At 40.1% G+C, this 19,907-nt stretch overlaps 1 protein-coding gene and 1 pseudogene across 1 annotated transcript; both read left to right on the forward strand.

The window, feature by feature from the left end:
* The first annotated feature begins 9,234 nt into the window (after positions 1–9,234).
* LOC130845829 (RNA-binding motif protein, X chromosome-like) lies at positions 9,235–10,412 on the forward strand (annotated as a pseudogene).
* A 4,262-nt stretch (positions 10,413–14,674) lies between these two features.
* On the forward strand, positions 14,675–15,130 carry LOC130846516 (thioredoxin-like protein 4B). The gene has a single exon (XM_057724810.1). It carries the CDS (start codon positions 14,681–14,683, stop codon positions 15,128–15,130), a length of 450 nt encoding a protein of 149 aa, XP_057580793.1. The 5' UTR covers positions 14,675–14,680.
* Positions 15,131–19,907: the final 4,777 nt, after the last annotated feature.

Genomic DNA, 19,907 nt, shown 5'->3' on the forward strand with positions numbered 1-19,907 from the left:
TTGCTGTGCTGCTGCTGCTACAGGTGATGCTGCCGGAGGCCACCATCCCCTGCTGCTGCTGCTGCTTCCTGAGCCAGGAACAGGAATCTCATGTTTTCCGGTTTCCCACTAGTGCTTCCACTGACAGCCCTTACCTGGGAAGCAGCTAGCAAGGGGGACTGGGAACGGCAGTTTTGGGGCAGCCGAGGAGCTGAGAACCAACAACATCTAATATGCATGTAGCACTTTTATCTTTCCAATTTGGCTAGAGGGATGGAGAAGATGTTTCTGTGAACAGCCATCTGGGGGAGAAATGTGGACAAAAGAGGAGATGGCATGAAATCTGACTCACCTAGTCCTTTGGACCAATTATGACCTGTCCTGGAGTAAAGTCAGAGGTGTCAGCAGCTGCAGGAGCTGTTTCCTTGAAAATCTTTGTCCACAGAAAGCAGGAGGGCCCGAAGGACAGAGGGTGACAAATCTGCAGGGATTGGGTTTGTTGGATTGCATGCAAGTGCTGAAATTCCTAGGAGCATGATAAAAGCATGCAAACAGCTTGTTTAGCTGTAAGGATTCGGGTACAAAGAGGGTGGGAAGGAAGACGGAACACTGCTCTGCATGGGAGCTTGTGAAGCTCAGAGGAGCCCAGCTCTAGTCGTCTCAGCTGCCATCACAAAGCACTGCAGGCAGGACAACTTAAACAACACACATATATTGTCTCACAGTTCTGGAGGCTGGAAGTCCAAGATCAAGGTGTTGGCAGCCTGGTTTCTCCTTAGTCCTCTCTCCTTGGCTTGTAGATGGCTGTCTTCTCACTGTGTCCTCACATGGTCTTCCCTGTGTGTGTCTGTGTCCTAATCTCCTCTTCTTATAAGGACACCAGTCATACTGGATTAAGGCCCATCCTAAGGACCTTATTTAACTTAATTACCTCTTTAAATACCTTATCTCCAAATACAGTCACATTTGAGGTCCTGGGGTTTAGAGCTTCAACTTATGAATGGCGGGTGGGGGGACACATTTCGTCCTCTAAGAACTCCAGAAGTTTGCAGAGTCAGGAGCCAAAGAATTCTCAGTAATCCCCCAGCTCTGAGCAACCACTCTTCCCGATGAGAGAGGCCCAGGTGAGACTTCTCACCATAAGAAGACATATATAAACACACTAAAATTAAAAGGACACATATGCTTCTTCAACAGGACACATCTGATCACTGTCAGCCAATTTATAATTTTGATGACTACGTTCAGGGTTCAAACTAATGCTTCTTAAACATTCGTGTGCACACAAATCTCCTGGGAGCTTGTTTACATGAAGATTCTGACTCAGTGGATTGGCCAGGGGCAGGCGGGGGCAGGGGGGGAGCGGGAATTGGACTGAGATTCTGCATTTCTACACACTCTGGGGGACCACCCATGTTCCTGGTCTGCAAACCATACTTTTGTTAGCAAGACAGTGGTTCTCAACCCTGACCATGTTACACTCTGGGGAGCTTTTAAAACTTCCAAGGTCCAGGCTATACTCTCAAACGACTTATATCAGAATGTGGATTTTGAGGGCTCAGGCATCTAAATGTGTAAAGCTTCCCAGGTAATTCCAAAGTCCACCCAAGATGGAGAACCATTTCTATTGCTGAATTCCCACTACCCAAAACATGACAGAAGAGGGAAAAAGACCATTCCTCCTCTTATACCCCCACCACATCTCCCCCAGTCACGCATCTTTGACACCAGGTAGCACTCAGAGTGGCAGCCAGTGACACTGCATTCCTGTGGCAGTGCCAGAAACAGAGGCATGGGACCTCTACCAGAGACAGAGAAGATGTGGGGAACATAGGGGACTCCCCGAACTAACTGGGGGAGAATTTGAGAAAGCTTAAGTTTTCAGACAATATGGGAGATATGAAGTTAGAAAAATCTGGTGTCCATTTTAAAGTGACCACTTTCACATCCACAATCTGGTGAAATGCAGGTATGAAATTCAGGTTACAGAGGTTCAAAGACAAGAGCAATCAATGAGGCGAGTGGATTTGTCAGAGGGAAAAAACCGCCTAAGAACCTGCCCAGCATCGAGAGATGGAACAGTGGTTGCCAGGCACAGCCCTACCTGTTATTCTCCAAAGTGATTTAAAGGTATGAAGCAAGGCAGGCTGGTCTGAACTCATGCAAACGCTGGCCTGACTACATACAACTATTGTCCTGCGTCTGGGCAAAGCATTTCTTTTTTTTTTTTTTTTTTGGCTTGTGGGATCTTAGCTCCCCAACCAGTGATAGAATCTGTGCCCCCAGCAGTGGAAGTGCAGTGTCTTAACCCCTGAACCACCAGCGAAGTCCCAAGCATGTCTTCTTCTTAGTGTATTTGGGCAAATGTTCAGGACACTCAAATGCTCCCCACATGCGTATACTTTCAGAATAAAGAAGAGGCTTAATTTATAGCAAATGAAAGATCCTAACTAAGTTGACAGGGTTTAGAGGGACACTGAGTTTCCTCCGTATTCCAATTATCTAAATACAACTGGATATCACCCTGGGGGCTGGAGGGGTGAGGGGCTGCCTGGCTGAGGTCCTCCACGTGAAATATCTTCAACCTGATCTACTCCCCTCTATCCAGGCTCTCTGGCCTCAGTCCACCTTCCTCCTGTGCTGTGCTCCCTCCATCCTGGAATCTGCACGGATGCTGAGCAAGCAGGTGGAGCAGGAGGAAGGAGGAGGAATTCCCCTGTATTTCTGCTGTAACGCCGGCATTTAAATTTTCCTTCTCTCTCCTTGTCCAAGTTTTGATACTGGTAGCCCTCTGCTCGCCCTCAATGTGCGGGCTGTGCAAAGAACATTCCTCAGTGATCTGTGCTACTCCTCCTGTAGGTGGCCACTCTGTACTATATGATGCACACCACCCCTGATCACAGGGGATAGGACGTGGTGGATCCAGCCAGGCGGCAGCTGGGTTGCAGTTCAGCCATGCTCCGCACAGCAGACCTGAGAAGTGAGATTAGATGGCTGCTCTAGCGACAGACAAAGCCGGGAGTGTGGCAACTCTAGGGTATGAATGACCTTGAGAGGGAATCAGTCATTGAGTTTTCCAGGGACCAACTCAGAGTGAGACTTCTATCAGTTCCCCGAACTTGTGCCGAGAGGTGTGTGCCTCCTGGGATGAGATGGGGACCAGAGCCTGAGTAAGGCTGGTGCCCGGGAGCAGGGACATGCCTGCCCTACAGGGCGCTGACTCCCTGACTGTAGTCAATGGTTCCCCCAGTCCAACCAGGAGTCTTGGGCCACTGCTCCCTTGTCTCTTGGAGATGGATTCTGTTAGGACAGAAGGCAAAGTTCCAGAGCTTCCAGGGCAGCCCCTCCTGCTGAGATGCTCCCAAATCACCTTTGCCATCGCCCTGCAACCTCCCAGGCCTCTGTGGGGGTCAGAGCCAAGGCTGCACCACACAGAGGGCCCTCAGTTGGGAAGGACCCACATAGAGAAGTTACTGGATGCTGGTGGTCTCTCAGCAGACAGCCAAGCACCTGAGCCATGTGAGGCCAGTCAAAGCCCTGAATTCAGTATTTGGAATCCAGGACACGTAGAGTCAGACCCTTGATCTGCAGGGAGTCAAACTGTCAGATTATGAAGGTTAGGTCTGTGTCAAGCCAAAGCCACCTGCAAAGCAAAGTGCTCAGGGGAGTCAGCTAGGAGACTGGTCTCCAAGGGCCAAAACAGCAGAGAGAGATGTGCGATTGCTGAGAGCAGGAGGGGCCAAGTTCACATGAAGCCCAGTGGCATCTCATTTCCTCACCTCAAAGACCCATGAGAATCAGAGCTTTAAAATCGGCTTCCTATGTGGCATATATATACAATGGAATATTACTCAGCTGTAAAAAGGGATGAGATGGAGCTATATGTTATGAGGTGGATAGACCTAGAGTCTGTCATACAGAGTGAAGTAAGTCAGAAAGAGAAAGACAAATATTGTATGCTAACTCACATATACGGAATCTAAAAATGGTACTGATGAACTCAATGACAAGAATAAGGATGCAGATGCAGAGAATGGACTGGAGAACTCGAGGTTTGGGAGGGGGCGGGGGGTGAAGGGGAAGCTGAGACGAAGCGAGAGAGTAGCACAGACATATATATACTACCAACTGTAAAATAGATAGCCAGTGGGAAGTTGTTGTATAACAAAGGGTGTTCAACTCGAGGATGGAAGATGCCTTAGAGGACTGGGAGCGGGAGAATGGGGGGGACTTGAGGGATAGTGGGGGGGGAGTCGAGGGAGGGAGGGAATACGGGGATATGTGTATAAAAACAGATGATTGAACTTGGTGTACCCCCCCAAAAAAAATAATTAAATAAATAAATAAATAAATAAATAAATAAATAAAATAAAATCGGCTTCCTTAGGTACTTCCCTGGCAGTCTAGTAGTTAAGACTCCGCACTTCCAATTGAGGGGGCACGGGTTTGATCCCTGGTCAGGGAACTAAGATCCTGCATGCCGTGCAGTGTGGCCAAAAATAATAATAATAATAATAATAAATAAATAAAATTGGCTTCTTTGGAGTGTGGAATTCCCAGGAATATTGTAGCTGCTGGCCTGGAGTGGGTGCTAGTGAATTTCTCTTCCCTCTAGGTTCATATTTCAATTACCATTTACACAGAGTGAACCGTAAGGTCCTAAGAGGAAACAGGAACTGCTTTGCTCATGAAGTGGAGCATTTTGACTTTGGGTGTTGAGTAGGTGCTACCTTGACATCGATAACCGGAATCAATAACTGGAAACATATTGTCAGGACTGTAGGCACCTGGGCCTGTGCTGGGCCTGCTCCCTCTGAGACAGTGAGATCCTTGCTTAGTGGGATGCTCTCTGTTCCCATCAACCTCTCTCAGGTTCACTCACTTGGGGCCAGTGTCAAGTTATCCAATACTGACTGAGAGGAGTTTAAACACCAGAGTTTCTTCTGTTGCTGGTAAAGATATAGCCAAGCGCCTCTCTTCTGGTCAATGTACAGTTTACACATCTTATCAATACATAAAACCTTAGCTGATCAAACTTGTGTTTATCTTCTTGAAAAAGGGAAACCCTAAGTCAGATAACATAGAGGGAGCCCATCTTTTCTTATATTTGATGTCAAGGGGCTCTATTACTTTGAGTCCTCTTCAAAACATCAAGCATTTAATAATCCTCCAGTCTTTACATACAAAACAAATCACATTCACTTAATTACATACATTTATAATCTAGTTATGGCTCTGAACTCAGACAGTTTTATGGGCAAGTCTTTTCAAACTTTTCAAAAACAGGCAATTCTTTGGCTGTGTAAACTATTCTATAGCACAGAAATTAGTTGAAGAAGATATGATAGCCAAAATCTGACCAAATTAGCATATACATAAAAAATAGACCAATCTCAATCACAAAAATGTATCCAAAAAGTCTAAATAAAATTCTAACAAATTGATATCAGTTTTCTGATAAAAAAATAATATGCATGGATAAATTTGATTTGCCACTGTACTAGATCAAATAGGAAAAATCACATATCCCAAAAGGATTTGTTACAGTTTGGCACCTGTTCTTTAAAAAAAGAGAATTCTTTCTAAAATAGGATTTAAAAAATACTTTCCTAACATGATAAAGAATATCTATGTGAACACGACAGCCATATTTGGTATTTCTTAAAATGTGTTACAAATAATTTTAGTTCTGAGGGATTTTATTAGAAAGTGTAGAAATGGTGCTGTGGTCAAACAAACTTGAGAAATGACTAACCAAATTAAACAGGCTTTTATGTGTTTATGTGTATTCTAACTGTCCAAATGTTTCATGCCCCTTTGACCCCATAGGACATTGTTTGTGCAGAGCATCTCACCAGACTAGTATTTTATAGGAAGTTACTTTGGAAAATGTTGTGGTGATGGTCTCCCAATAATGTGGAAAACAAAATAAGAATGTTACTGGCTCCACTTTAATGTTGCTCTAAAATTTCAGGTCAAATTGTTCACAGCTAACATATTGGTATGAGTTAATGTGAGAAGTAGACAGATAATCATATTAGGAGATCTGAATGATTCTTTCAGTCAGCTTGACCTACTGACACTCATCTACCAAGAGCAGAAAATCCATTCATCTCAAGCGCACTTGGAACATTCCAAGATGGACCACATTCAGGGCCATGAAACAATTCTCAATAAATTAAAAGTTTTTTGTCATGTAAAATATGTTCTTTAACTACAATGAAATTAACATAGAAATGAATAACAGAAAGATCTCTAATTGCCAAATATTTAGAAACTAAATAACATACTTCTCAATAACTCATGGATTAAAGAAGAAAGTAAAACAGTAACTAAGGTAAGATTTATGGCAATAAATGCCTATATTAGACAAGAAGAAATAGTTCAGATTCATTTTGGGAAATTAGAAAAAGAATGGCAAATTAGGGGCTTCCTAGGTGGCGCAGTGGTTGAGAATCCACCTGCCGATGCAGGGGACACTAGTTTGATCCCTACTCCACGAAGATCCCACATGCCGTGGAGGAACTAAGCCCTTGTGCCACAACTACTGAGCCTGCGCTTTAGCGCCCGTGAGCCACAACTATTGAGCCCATGTGCTGCAACTACTGAAGCCCACGTGCCTAGAGCCCATGCTCCACAACGGGAGAAGCCACGGCAATGAGGAGCCTGCGCACCACAACGAAGAGTAGCCCCCACTCACCACAACTAAAGAAAGCCCGCGCACAGCAAAAAGACCCAACACAGCCATTAAAATAAATAAATAAATAAATAAATAAATAAACAAATTTCTTAAAAAAAAAAAAGGGCAAATTAAACCCAAAGTAAAAAAAAGAAAGGAAATTATAAAGATCACAGTGAATTATCAATTAAACAGAATATAGTAAAACAGTAGAGAAAATCAAAGAAACCTTTGAGAGGATTAGTAGAATTGATAAGCTTCTAAGCATTGTGATCAGGAAAAAAAAGAGAAGACACAAATTACCAATAGCAGAAATGAGAGGGTGACATTTCCACAAGTTTTACAGATATTAAAAAGATAATAAGGAAATATAATGAAATAAGTTACTAGCAAAAATTCAACGACTCAGGTGAAGTAAACAAACTCCCGGAAAGACACGAATTACCAAAGCATACCCCAAAAGATATAGATAACCTGAATAGCCCTATACCAATTAAAGAAATTAAGTTTGTAGTTTAAATACCTTCCCACGGGCTTCCTTGGCTGTCCAGTGGTTAAGACTCCGAGCTTCCACTACAAAGGGCATGGGTTCCATCCCTGATCAGGGAAAAAAGATCCTGCATGCCGCATGCAGTGGACAAAAAATAAAAATAAATCTTCCCACAAAGATAACTCCAATCCTAGATAGCTTCAATGGTGAAATCTACCAAAAATTAAGGAAGAAATAATACTGATTCTACCCAAGTTCTTTCAGAAAATGGAGAGACCATTTTACAGCTTATTATATGAAGCCAACATCACACAGTCACTAAACCAAAGACATTACAAATAAAGAAAACTCAGATCACTTTTTCTAGTGAACATAGATATAAAAATTCTAAATAAAAGTTTAGTAAATTGAACCAAACAGCATAATAGAAGAATAGTATATCATGACCAAGACAGCTTATCCCAGGAATTCAAGTTTGGTTCAACATTTGAAAATCAATCTATGTAATTTGCCATATTAACAAATTTAAAAACAAAAAGCATATAGTCATCTCAGTAAACAGAGAAGTATTTTAAAAAAATCCAACATCTCTTCCTAATTTAAAAAACTGTCAGCAAACAAGGAATAGAAAGACATTCCTCAACCTTACAAAGAATATCTATTAAAAATTAATCATACTTAACAATAAAAGACTGAATGTTTTCCCCCTTAAGATTAGGAACATGATAAGGATTTTTGTTCTCTCTGCTTCTATTCAACATTGTACTCAAGGTTCTAGTCAGTGTGATAAGGCATGAAAAAGAAATAAGGCACCAAGATTAGAAAGAAAGAAGTAAAATTGTTTTTATTTGCAGACTACCTGTCTAGATAGAAAATCAAATAGGACCTACAAAAAACTACTGGGACATATAGGCAAGATTATCAAGATTGCAAGATTGATATACAAAGAAGACTGTATTTTAAACACTAACAATGAATAATTGGAAATTAGAATCCATGAAACAATCCCAAATAAATAGCATCAAAAATACAAAGTACTTAGAGATAAATCTCACAAGCATGAAATATCTGTACACTAAAAATCTACATGCTCTACCCTTAAAAGGAGTAGAGCATAACTCTTCACTCCTTAAGTGTGAAATGTGCATACAGTAAGTTCCCTACGTACGAACGAGTTCCATTCCAAGATCATGTTTAAGTCCAATTTGTTCATAAGTCCAACAAAGTTAGCCTAGGTATCCAACTAACACAATTGGCTATGCAGTACTGTAGTGTGATAGGTTTATAATATTTTCACACAAATAATACATAAAAAACAAAAAAATGAAGAAACCATTTTTAATCTTACAGTGCAGTACCTTGAAAAGTACCATAGTACAGTACAACAGCTGGCATACAAGCACTGGCATGGAGTGAACAGAGAAGAAGAGTTACTGACTGGAGGAGGGAGAGGAGGAGGGAGATGGTAGAGCTGAAGGATCGTCAGCAATAGGAGACGGAGGGCAAGCTGCACTTTCACTCACGCCTGACGTTGATGGTACAGGTTCCAGTTCCTTGCTGGATTCAATTCTATCTACCCTCGCGAAAAAACGATCCGGTGACACACATTCACACCTTTGAATTCGAAACTTGAAGGTTCTTGTGTAAGGGACTTACTGTAATGACTGCCTTCCAAAGAGGACAATAAGTAACAAAGAAAAAAAAAGAGTAACTTCATAGAAGAGAAACCTGAAAAACACTGCCTCAATCAGGAGACCAAGATTCGCATTAACAGTAATAAGTTATGTCGGTAGTATACACCCTTGCTATGATGTGATGAGACACGATAGGACACTTTACCTCTGTGGTCATCCTCCAAAAACCAATAACCCCAGCCTAATCACGAAAAAAACCTGAGACAAATCCCAACTGAGGGACTTTCTTCAAAATGCCCTACGACTTGTTGTGCAGTGGTGCAAGCTGCTTCCCCCTTTCGTTCTCGGGACTGAGCGCCCTCCCGCGTGCTGAGCAGCTAGAAAGCTGCTGTTGGTGAGCTCGTAGGAGCTTGAAACCATCGTCACCCCTCTAACTTTCACCAGAGGGAAAAATGGTTGAAGCAGATCGCACAGGAAAGCTCTTCATTGGTGGCCTCAATACGGAAAAAAACGAGAAAGCCCTTGAAGCAGTATTTGACAAATATGGACGAATAGTGGAAGTTCTCTTGATGAAAGATCGTGAAACCAACAAATCTAGAGGATTTGCTTTTGTCCCCTTTGAAAGCCCAGCAGATGCTAACGATGCAGCAAGAGACATGAATGAAAAGTCCTTAGATGGAAAAGCCATCAAGGTAGAACAAGCCACTAAACCATCATTTGAAAGTGGTAGATGTGGACCACCTCCACCTCCAAGAAGCAGAGGCCCTCCAAGAGGCCTTAGAGGTGGAAGAGGAGTAAGTGGAGGAAGAAGGGGACCTCCCTCATGTGGAGGGCACATGGATGACAGTGGCTATTCCATGAATTTTAACATGAGTTCTTCCAGGGGACCACTTCCAGTAAAAAGAGGACCACCACCTCGAAGTGGGGGTCCTCCTCCTAAAAGATCTACCCCTTCAGGACCAGTTTGCAGCAGCAGTGGAATGAGAGAAAGAGCTCCTGCATCACGTGGAAGAGATAGTTATGGAGGTCCACCTCGAAGGGAGCCCCTGCCCTCTCGTAAAGATGTTTATTTGTCCCCAAGAAATGACGGATATTCTACTAAAAAGACAGCTCTTCAAGCAGAGATTACCCAAGCTCTCGTGATACAAGAGATTATGCCCCACCACCAAGAGATTATACTTACCGTGATTATGGTCATTCCAGTTCACATGATGACTGTCCACCAAGAGGCTATAGTAATAGAGATAGCTATGGTCGTGATCGTGACTATTCAGATCATCCAAGTGGAGGTTCCTACAGAGATTCATGTGAGAGTTACGGTAACTCACGCAGTGCTCCACCTACACAAGGGCCCCCTCCGTCTTTATGGGGAAGCAGTTGCTATGATGATTACAGCAGCACACATGAGGGATATGGTGGAAGTCGAGACAGCTGCTCAAGCAGCCGAAGTGATCTCTACTGAAGTGGTCGTGATCGGGTTGGCAGACAAGAAAGAGGGCTTCCCCCTTCTATGGAAAAGGGGTACCCTCCTCCACGAGATTCCTACAGCAATTCAAGCCGCAGAGCACCAAGAGGTGGTGGCCGTGGAGGAAGCCGATCTGATAGAGGGGGAGGCAGAAGCAGATATTAAAGCAAACAAAACTTTGGACCAAAATCCCTTTTCAAAGAAACAAACAAAAGTGGAACCTATTCTATCATAACTGCCCAAGGACTACTAAAAGGAAAGATTGTGTTACCTTTTTCAAATTTCCTGTTAAGTTCCCCTTCCATAATTTTTATGTTCTTGTGAGGGAAAAAAGTAAAACATGTTTGATCTTTGATTTTATGACAGTGCTTTCAACAAGTGAATGTTAAGTGTGTTAAGACTTGGCGTGTGTACTAGTGTTGTAATTTTCCAAGTAAAAGCATCCCTAAAGGCCAGTTCCTTTAAGATTTTCCCCAGTGAATGATGAGGCAAGCGATTCTAAGATCTTCCACAAAATATCTAGTCATCTAAAATGGAGAGATGAAGCCTCCTGCCTATACAAACAAGCTAGCTATTAGAGGGTGGTCGAGGTATGCTACTCTTAGGATTTCAGAGTGTCTTCAAGCTGAAATCTCAATGTTCTCAGTACGAAAAACCTGAGATCAGATGCTTATACGTAAGGAAAGTGCTATTCGCCCAGTAAACCCAAAAAAGCAAATGGATAATGCTGGCCATATTTTGCTTTTCTGACATTTCCTTGGGAATCTACAAGAACCTCCCCTTTCCCCCTCCCCAATAAGACCACTGAAGTGTGTGTTAAGCAACTACAGAATACTAAATAAAAAGTTTGGCCAAAATCAGCCATGAAGCTGCAAAAATAATAATAATAATAATAATGCCCGACCAGTACTCCTCAAAACTATCAAGATCATCAAACACAAGGGAAATCTGAGGAACTGTCACATCCAAGAGGACCTTAAGAAAACAAGATGACTAAATGTAATGTGGTGTCCTGGGTAAGATCCTGGACCAGAAAAAGGACATCAGGTAGAAACTAAGGATGTATGAGCAAAGTATGAACTTTAGTTATTAATAGTGTATCAATGTTGGTCCACTAAATTTGACAAATGTGCCACACTTACAAAAGATGTTAATAATAAGGGAAACTGGGTGTGGAGTACATGGCAGATCTCTGTACGATCTTCACAATTTTTCTGTAACGCCAAAACTATTATAATATATATATTTAAAATAAAAATGTATATGTTGATAGAAATTTTATAGAGGACTTAATAAATGGAGAGATGTTCCATGTTTACGGGTCAGAAAAACTCAATATTGTTAAGATGTCAGTTCTCCCCCAGACTGATCTATCCACTCAAGGCAATTCCAATCAGGCTTTTTCTGTAAAAACTAACAAACTGATTCTAAAATTCCTATGGAAATTCAGGAATAAACCAAGCAATTTTTTAAAAGGAGAACTAAGTTTGAGGACTAAAATTAATTGATTTCAAGACTTATTATCAAGACGGTGGGACACTGGTGTCAGGATAGACAAATAAGTCAACGCTACAGAATATAAAGTCCAGAAATAGATCTACACCTAGATGAACATCTGTTTTTTAATAGAAGTACACACATATATGGAATCTAAAAATGGTACTGATGAACTCAGTGACAAGAACAAGGATGCAGATACAGAGAATGGACTGGAGAACTCGAGGTATGGGAGGGGGCGGGGGGTGAAGGGGAAACTGAGACGAAGCAAGAGAGTAGCACAGACATATATATACTACCAACTGTAAAATAGTCAGTGGGAAGTTGTTGTATAACAAAGGGTGTTCAACTGGAGGATGGAAGATGCCTTAGAGGACTGGGGTGGGGAGGGTGGGAGGGACTCAAGGGGGGGGTAGTCAAGGAAGGGAGGGAATACGGGGATATGTGTATAAAAACATGATTGAACCTGGTGTACCCCCAAAAAAATAAAAAAAAATAAAAAAATAAATAAAAAAAAAGAATGAATAAGGCAAAACACGAAGAAACAGAAAAGAGCGTACAACCAATTGGGGGGAAATATTTGATACAAATATCATAGATCAAAAGTAATTTCTTTATTAGCTAAAGGCATACAAATAAGGAAAATGTTCAATGTTTAAATGTGTAATAGTTCACAAAAGTGTAAATAGGACTCCATAATAAACATATGGGCAACTACTAAACCACAAAAAAAAAAAAAAATAGAAGTACAAAGACAATTCAGTGACAAATGAAAAGAGAATCCATAAGTTGGGAGAGAATACCTAAGACCTTGAATCCAGAGTATTTTTAAACGCTTAAATATCAATAATATTAAGTGCCAAAGGAGACAGACGGCAAATAAGCATATGAAAATATGTTCAATGTTATGCATCATTGGGGAAATGCAATTTAAATATTAAAAGACTGACCGTACCACATGTTGGTTAGGGGAGGAGGCAGCTGGAACGCTCATCCACTGCTGGTGGAAACGAAAAGTGGTACAACCACTTTGGGAAGTAGTTGGGCAATTTCCTTTAAAAAGTCAAACGTGCCATGTGACCTAGCTGTTCCACGCTTAGGTATTTATATATGAACACAACGACAAGACCAATTCTTCAACACCAAGACCGTACAAGACAGTTCATAACAGTTTTTATGTTATGGCCATAAACTGGAAATAATCCAAATGTCTATTAACAAGGGAATGAATAAACAACTCATCTATGTGATATAACACTGCCCAGCAATAAGGAAGAAATGAAATCGTGAGATATACAACATGGATGAAAATAAAGAGAATTATAATGAGAGAATGAAGCCAGACAAAGAGAAAGAAGCCAGGTAAAATGAACACACTACGTGATTCCATTTACATAAAAATTCTAGAAAATACAAGTTAATTAATAGTGACAGAAAGCAGATTAATGGTTGCCTGGGACTAGGGGTAGGAGGCAGAGAGGGATGAGAGAGAGGAATTACATGGGCTCAGTGAAACTTGAGGCTGGTGGAACTGTTCATTATCTTTTTGGTTATTACCTTTCTTAGTATATGTCAGTTACGCTTCAATAAAGCTATTTAAAAATTAACACATTTTAACTTTTAAAAAGCAAGTGACAAGACTTCCCTGTTGGTCCAGTGGTTAAGACTCTATGCTTCTACTACAGGGGGCACTGGTTCGATCCCTGATCAGGGAACTAAGATCTCACATGCCCCTTGGTGTGGCCAAAAAAAGAGAAAAAAAGCAAGTACAAACTGGAGGAAATATTTGCAAATACATTACAGGAAAAGGGTAAGTATAATTTACATACAAAGAGTTTATACAAATCAATGAGAAAAAAATAATCACTACAATTTTTAAATGGACAAATGACATGAATATTCAGTTCACAAAGAATGAGTACAAATGGTTAATAAAGATAAGAAACAGTAACAAAGAAACAAAAAACACAAAAAATAGAATACTCTCGACTATCAGATTGGCAATACTCTTTTAAGTTATAATATTCAGTGTTTGTGAAGACATGAGGGCTCATATACACTTTCTCAAGGGCACTTTGATGATGCTTTTCACAGTCTCAAAACGGGCATACCAGGACTTCCTAGGTGGCGCAGTGGTTAAGAATCTGCCTGCCAATGCAGGGAACACAGTTTTGATCCGTGGTCCAGGACGATCCCACATGCTGAGGAGAAACTAAGCCGCAACTACTGAGCCTGTGCTCTAGAGCCTGTGAGCCACAACTATTGAGCCTGTGTGCTGCAACTACTGAAACCCACATGCCTAGAGCCCACCCCTGCTCCACAATAAGAGAAGCCATCACAATGAGGAGACTGCACCACAATGAACAGTAGCCCCCGCTTGCTGCAACTAGAGAAAGCATGTGTGCAGCAATGAAGACCCAACACAGCCAATAAATAAATAAGTAAATAAATGAATAATTAAATTTTAAATTTTAAATTTAAAAAAATGGGCGTACCTTTTGACTAAAGAATTCAGCTTCTAGCAATTTGTACTAAGGCTATACTCTTGAATGAATACAAATATTTATCTGCAATGTGTTCATTAAAGAATTAATTATAATAAAAAAAAAAAGAATTAATTATAATAGAAAAAATGAAAACCAACATAACTACCCAAGCATAGGGGATTAAACATATTCTACTTCCTTAGAATCGAGTACTAGCCAGTCATTTAAAAAGATATTACTGGTGGTCCGCCGAGAGTTGCTAGGCAACAGGTCCTGGGTTACTTTGGGTTGGGTTCGTAGTCATGTTTGGGAAAGAAGAAAAGAGCAGCCCCAGTAGGTTTTTTGGAGAAAGGGTCGGGGTTGCGGACAGCCCTGAAGTGGAAGAGAGGGAGGTGACATGTACAAATAAAGACTGACAGCAGTGAGGATTGATATTTGGATTATTTCAACATGAGCTTCCTGTTATCCAAGCTGAGTAGCAAAAAAGAAGTAGACCAGGCAATAAAAAGTACTGCAGAGAAGGTGCTGGTTCTCAGGTTTGGGAGAGATGAGGATCCTATCTGTCTACAGCTAGATGATATTCTTTCTAAGATCTCTTCTGACTTAAGCAAAAGGGCTGCTATATATCTGGTAGATGTGGATCAAACCCCAGTTTATACACACTATTTTGACATCAGTTATATTCCATCCACTGTGTTTTTCTTCAATGGGCAGCATATGAAAGTGGATTATGGGTCTCCAGATTACACTAAGTTTGTGGGAAGTTTCAAAACCAAACAAGACTTCATAGATTTGATTGAAGTAATTTATCAAGGTACAATGAGGGGAAAACTTACTGACCAAAGTCCTATTGATCCCAAGAATATTCCCAAATATGACCTCCTCTATCAAGACATTTAGCACTTTCTCTACTGTCAAAGTTGAAGAGAAAGGCCCATTGTGAAACAGCTCCTGACTCCAGCTGTGCTGTTTTTCTGGAGTCTTTCTGGTCAGCATCCCGGTGGAGAAGAGGTTTGACATGAATAGAAAATACCGGCCCCCAAGTAGAAGACCACGCTGGTACTGTGACGATTGAGGATGCCCAAGTGTCTCCTCCCTGCAGACCTCAGAGCAGTCAAGCCAGCCATGGTCAATTTCCTCAGCGTGGTTATTTTAATTTCTCTCTATATTGTGCTTTTCTTTATTCTTTAAGATAATACAGAATTCTTCTAAAAAAATAAAAAAAATAAACAAAAAAATAAAAAGATATTACTAAAAACTAAGTCTGTATGGTATACACAGAATGATAGTTTGGCAGTAGAGGGAATATATGAATATATGTACCGAAATATATTTCCTCCTTTTTGGTTTTTTGTTTTCTTTTTACATTTAACATGTATTACTATTGTTTTTAAATAGTTATTTTTAAAAGCTTACTTGTCATGTTCCATTCACGTAGGCTGCTAAGCCTTAATTAGTACGGATAAATGAATTTGCATTGGTTGTGTATAAGCAGCTAATATATTACCTATCCCAGTTTTCATAAGACATTGACTTGCTTAGAATACAAACGTAAAGAGGACACCTCTCCAACACATGACTCTATAGTGGAAAGCCCATGTCTCCCAGGGTATCCTAAATGGCAATATGCACCCTCACACCCATGTACATCAAGCACAGTAGCACAGCCAAACATGCATATAGGGAGTGTGAACCAGGATGGGAAGGAATAAGATGAGAGAGAGAGAGAGAGAAACTGACTCTGACTACAGGACATCAACATGAAACACCAGAACAGCCTATGAGAAGAAATGAAAAGCCCAATCCTATTGTGTCTGGTTGTTTATATGACAACACGGCTGTAAACTATTAGAAAACAGCCCATCTCTAACAGAAGGACCACCTTATTAATGGGGAAATCTGAGACTTTGACGCCTACTAGTCAACTGTTTTAGTGACTCGTAAAATCTACATACCTGCTTTGCATTAATACATAAAACTCTCAAAACTCGGAGTCATTCCTTGGTCTCTTCATGGACAGACCGCAGCCCATGCATTAGGGAGCTGGCTGGGTGCTTGTTGAGGAATGGGTTATTCACTAACTTAGGGTTGCACTCTGCTCCCTGTTCACGCTGTTTCAAGGATTGGGGAACTGGTGTTTGCAGAGCTCATGCACTGCTGCCATCTACTGGAAAATCTGTGCAACCTGCTGGGCTTAGTTTTTAATAGCTTACTTCCGAACTTCCGAACAAATTCCTCAACAAATGTTTTGTCAACCAAGAGTATCATCTTGTCATAGACCTGCCATCCAGGAGGGAAAGGGCACAGCAAGAGCAGACAGGACCCTTATTAAATTGGGATTAAGCATTTAAAGGCAATCAGGTGAAGGACCATTCTAAGTAAGAACCTGAAGAACAGGATGCCCACTCAAATGGGTGGACGCTGAGTAGCCAAGTGGGGTGTGGAGAAAAGATGGGGACCTTGGAATGAGAAAGAGGAAGAGCAGTAATAATTCCAATGAAGTAACCCTTTGTGAACATTACAGCATTTCAATAAGTGGCCCCATATTAGATTTGCAAATGAGTCACTGAGAACTGATAGAATCTTCCTGAGGAATAAACAGCAGGACCAGAGAAATAGGACATCTGGTCACCTCAGTCTTAAACTAAAACAGTTTACATTAAAAGCTCAAGTCCATTCCAGGCAATGTTATTCTCTCACCATGTACTCTACAAGAGGTGTGGGTGTTTATTTGGTCAGCATTCGAGCAAGTGCTAAAGTAGCATGATCAGTATATACAGGAGTTTCTTAGGAAGTATGGGGAAAAAATGTTGTATTGGCTATGATGGTGACATGGTATAGTCAAGCTGCCTTTTCAGAGGTCCTATCTGTTCAGTGTTAAGTGATTTTTTAAAATAATAACCTGTTTTTCTGACTAGCTTAAAGATGGATTTGAAAATGGTTTTGGATGCAATTAGCTACTTGGACAATGAACTCACCTTGACCTAAAAAAAAACAAACTCAAGTCCAAGGATCAGGTTAGTGATCTTGGAGATGAACTGGGCCTGAGGTGTATAGAGAATGAGTCTAAGGGTCACTGCTCTGCAGTAGCAGACTTCCCCGTTGTTGTTGTTGTTGTTGTTCCACTTTCATTTTTTAAGACTCATTAATTCTTTGCAAAATCTTTCCCAACCCTACTATCCCATTAGCTTCATCCCCCTACTTGTGTATATTGTGGTTTATAGTTCTGTCACATCACTAACCATAATTATTTGCTTATACATCTGCCTTCCCCTCTAGACTAAGACCTCGCTTGATCCATTTTCTATTGTATTGGATGAGCCCCCTAGCACCTGGGTTTGGTGGAGATCCATCTCTTTACAAACAGTCAGCTATGGTTACTAAAGAGAAAAGGGATGGATGGAGGAGGAAGAAGCTGAGAGTATGGGATTAACAAGCACAAATTACTATACATAAATTAGTTAAGGATTTTCTGTATAGCACAGGGTATTATATTCAATATCTTGTGATAACCTATAATGGAAAATAATCTGAATATATATATGCAAATAACTGAATCACTTTGCTATACACCTGAAACTAACACAATATTGTAAATCAACTACACTTCAATAAAGTAAGAAATAAGACTCAAATAAACAAAATAAGAAAGGAAAGAGGAGAAATAACGATCAATACCACAAAGATACAGAAAATTATAAGAGAATAGTACAAACAGTTATATGTGAACAAATGGACAACCTAGAAGAAATGGATGAAAAAACTATTAAAACTAATAAATGAATTCAGTGAAGTTTCAGGACACGAGATTAATATACAGAAATCTGTTGCTTTTCTATACATTAATAATGAACTATCAGAAAGAGAAGCCAAGAATACAGTTCCATTTAAAATTGCATCAAAGAGCATAAAATACTTAGGAATAAGCGTAACCAAGGAGGTGAAAGACCTATACCCTCAAAACTATAAGACACTGATGAAGGAAATTGAAGATGACAGAAAGAAGTAGAAAGATATCCCTTGTTGATGGACTGGAAGAATTAATACTATTAAAACATCCATACTACTCAAAGCAATCTCCAAACTTAATGCAATCCCCATCAAAATACCCATGACATTTTTCACAGAACTAGAACAAATAATCCTAAAGTTTATAGAGAACCTCAAAAGACCTCAAATTGCCAAAGAAATCTTGAGAAAAAGGAATAAAGCTGGAGATATCACATCCCCCAACTTCAGACTATACTACAAAGCTACAGTAATCACAAGAACATGGTAAGGGAACAAAAACAGAAACACAGATCAACAGAACAGAATAGAGAACCCAGAAACAAATCCACATACTTACAGTCAAATTTATCTATACAAGGCAGGCAAGAAGAAACAACAGAGAAAAGACAGTCTCTTCAATAAGTGGTGCTGAGAAAACTGGACAGTTACATGTAAAACAATGAGATTAAAACATTTTCTAACACCATATACAAAAATAAGCTTAAAATAGATTAAAGACCTAAATGTAAGACCTGAAACCATGAAACTCCTAGAAGAGAACACAGGCAGAACACTCTTTGACAAAAATCACAGCAATATTTTTTGGATCAATCTCCTAAGGCAAAAGAAACAAAAGCAAAAATTAACAAATGAGACCTAATTAAACTTGAAAGGTAACTATCAACAAAACAAAAAGACAACCTACAGAATGGGAGAAAATATTTGCAAATGATATGACCGATAAGGGGTTAATATCCAACATATATAAACACCTCATGCAACTCAATATCAAAAACAAACAAACAGCCTGACTACAAAATGGGCAGAAGACCTGAATAGATATTTTTCCAAATAGATGTACAGATGGCCAACAGGCATATGAAAAAATGCTCAACATTACTGATCATCAGAGAAATGTAAATCAAAACCAAAATGAGATAACACCTCACACTTGTAAGAATGGCTATCATCAAAATGTCTACAAATAACAAATGTTGTCAAGGATATGGAGAAAAGGGAACTGTAGTACACTGTTGGTGAGATTGTAAATTAGTATAGTCATTATGGAAAACAGTATGGAGGGTCCTCAAAAAAATAAAAATAGAACTACCATAAGATCCATCAATTCCACTGCTGGGTATTTATCTGAAGAAAATGAAAACACCAATTCGAAAAGATACATGCACCCCAATGTTCATAGCAGCATTATTTACAATAGCCAAGATATGGAAGCGACCTAATTATTCACCAACAGACAAATGGAAAAAGAAGATGTGGTATGTGTGTATATCCATACATATACATACACATATAATACACACACACACATACATAGTGTGTGTGTATATATATATACCCCCACACACATATATACATACAGTGGAATATTACACAGCCATAAAAAAGAATGAAATTCTGCCATTTGCAACAACATAGATGGACAAGTCAGACAAAGACAAACATTCTGTTATCATTTATATGTGGAACCTAAAAAAATAAAACAAATGAATGAATATAACAAAACAGAAACAGACTCACAGTTCTAGAGAACAAACTAGTGGTTACCAGCAGAAAGAGGGAAGAGGGGAGGGGCAAGATAGGAGTAGGGGATTAAGAGATACAAACTACTATTGATATATATAAAATAAATAAGCAACAATGGCATATTGTACAGCACAGGGAAATA

Source organism: Hippopotamus amphibius, chromosome 2 (assembly GCF_030028045.1).
Source record: "Hippopotamus amphibius kiboko isolate mHipAmp2 chromosome 2, mHipAmp2.hap2, whole genome shotgun sequence".
NCBI lineage: Eukaryota > Metazoa > Chordata > Mammalia > Artiodactyla > Hippopotamidae > Hippopotamus > Hippopotamus amphibius.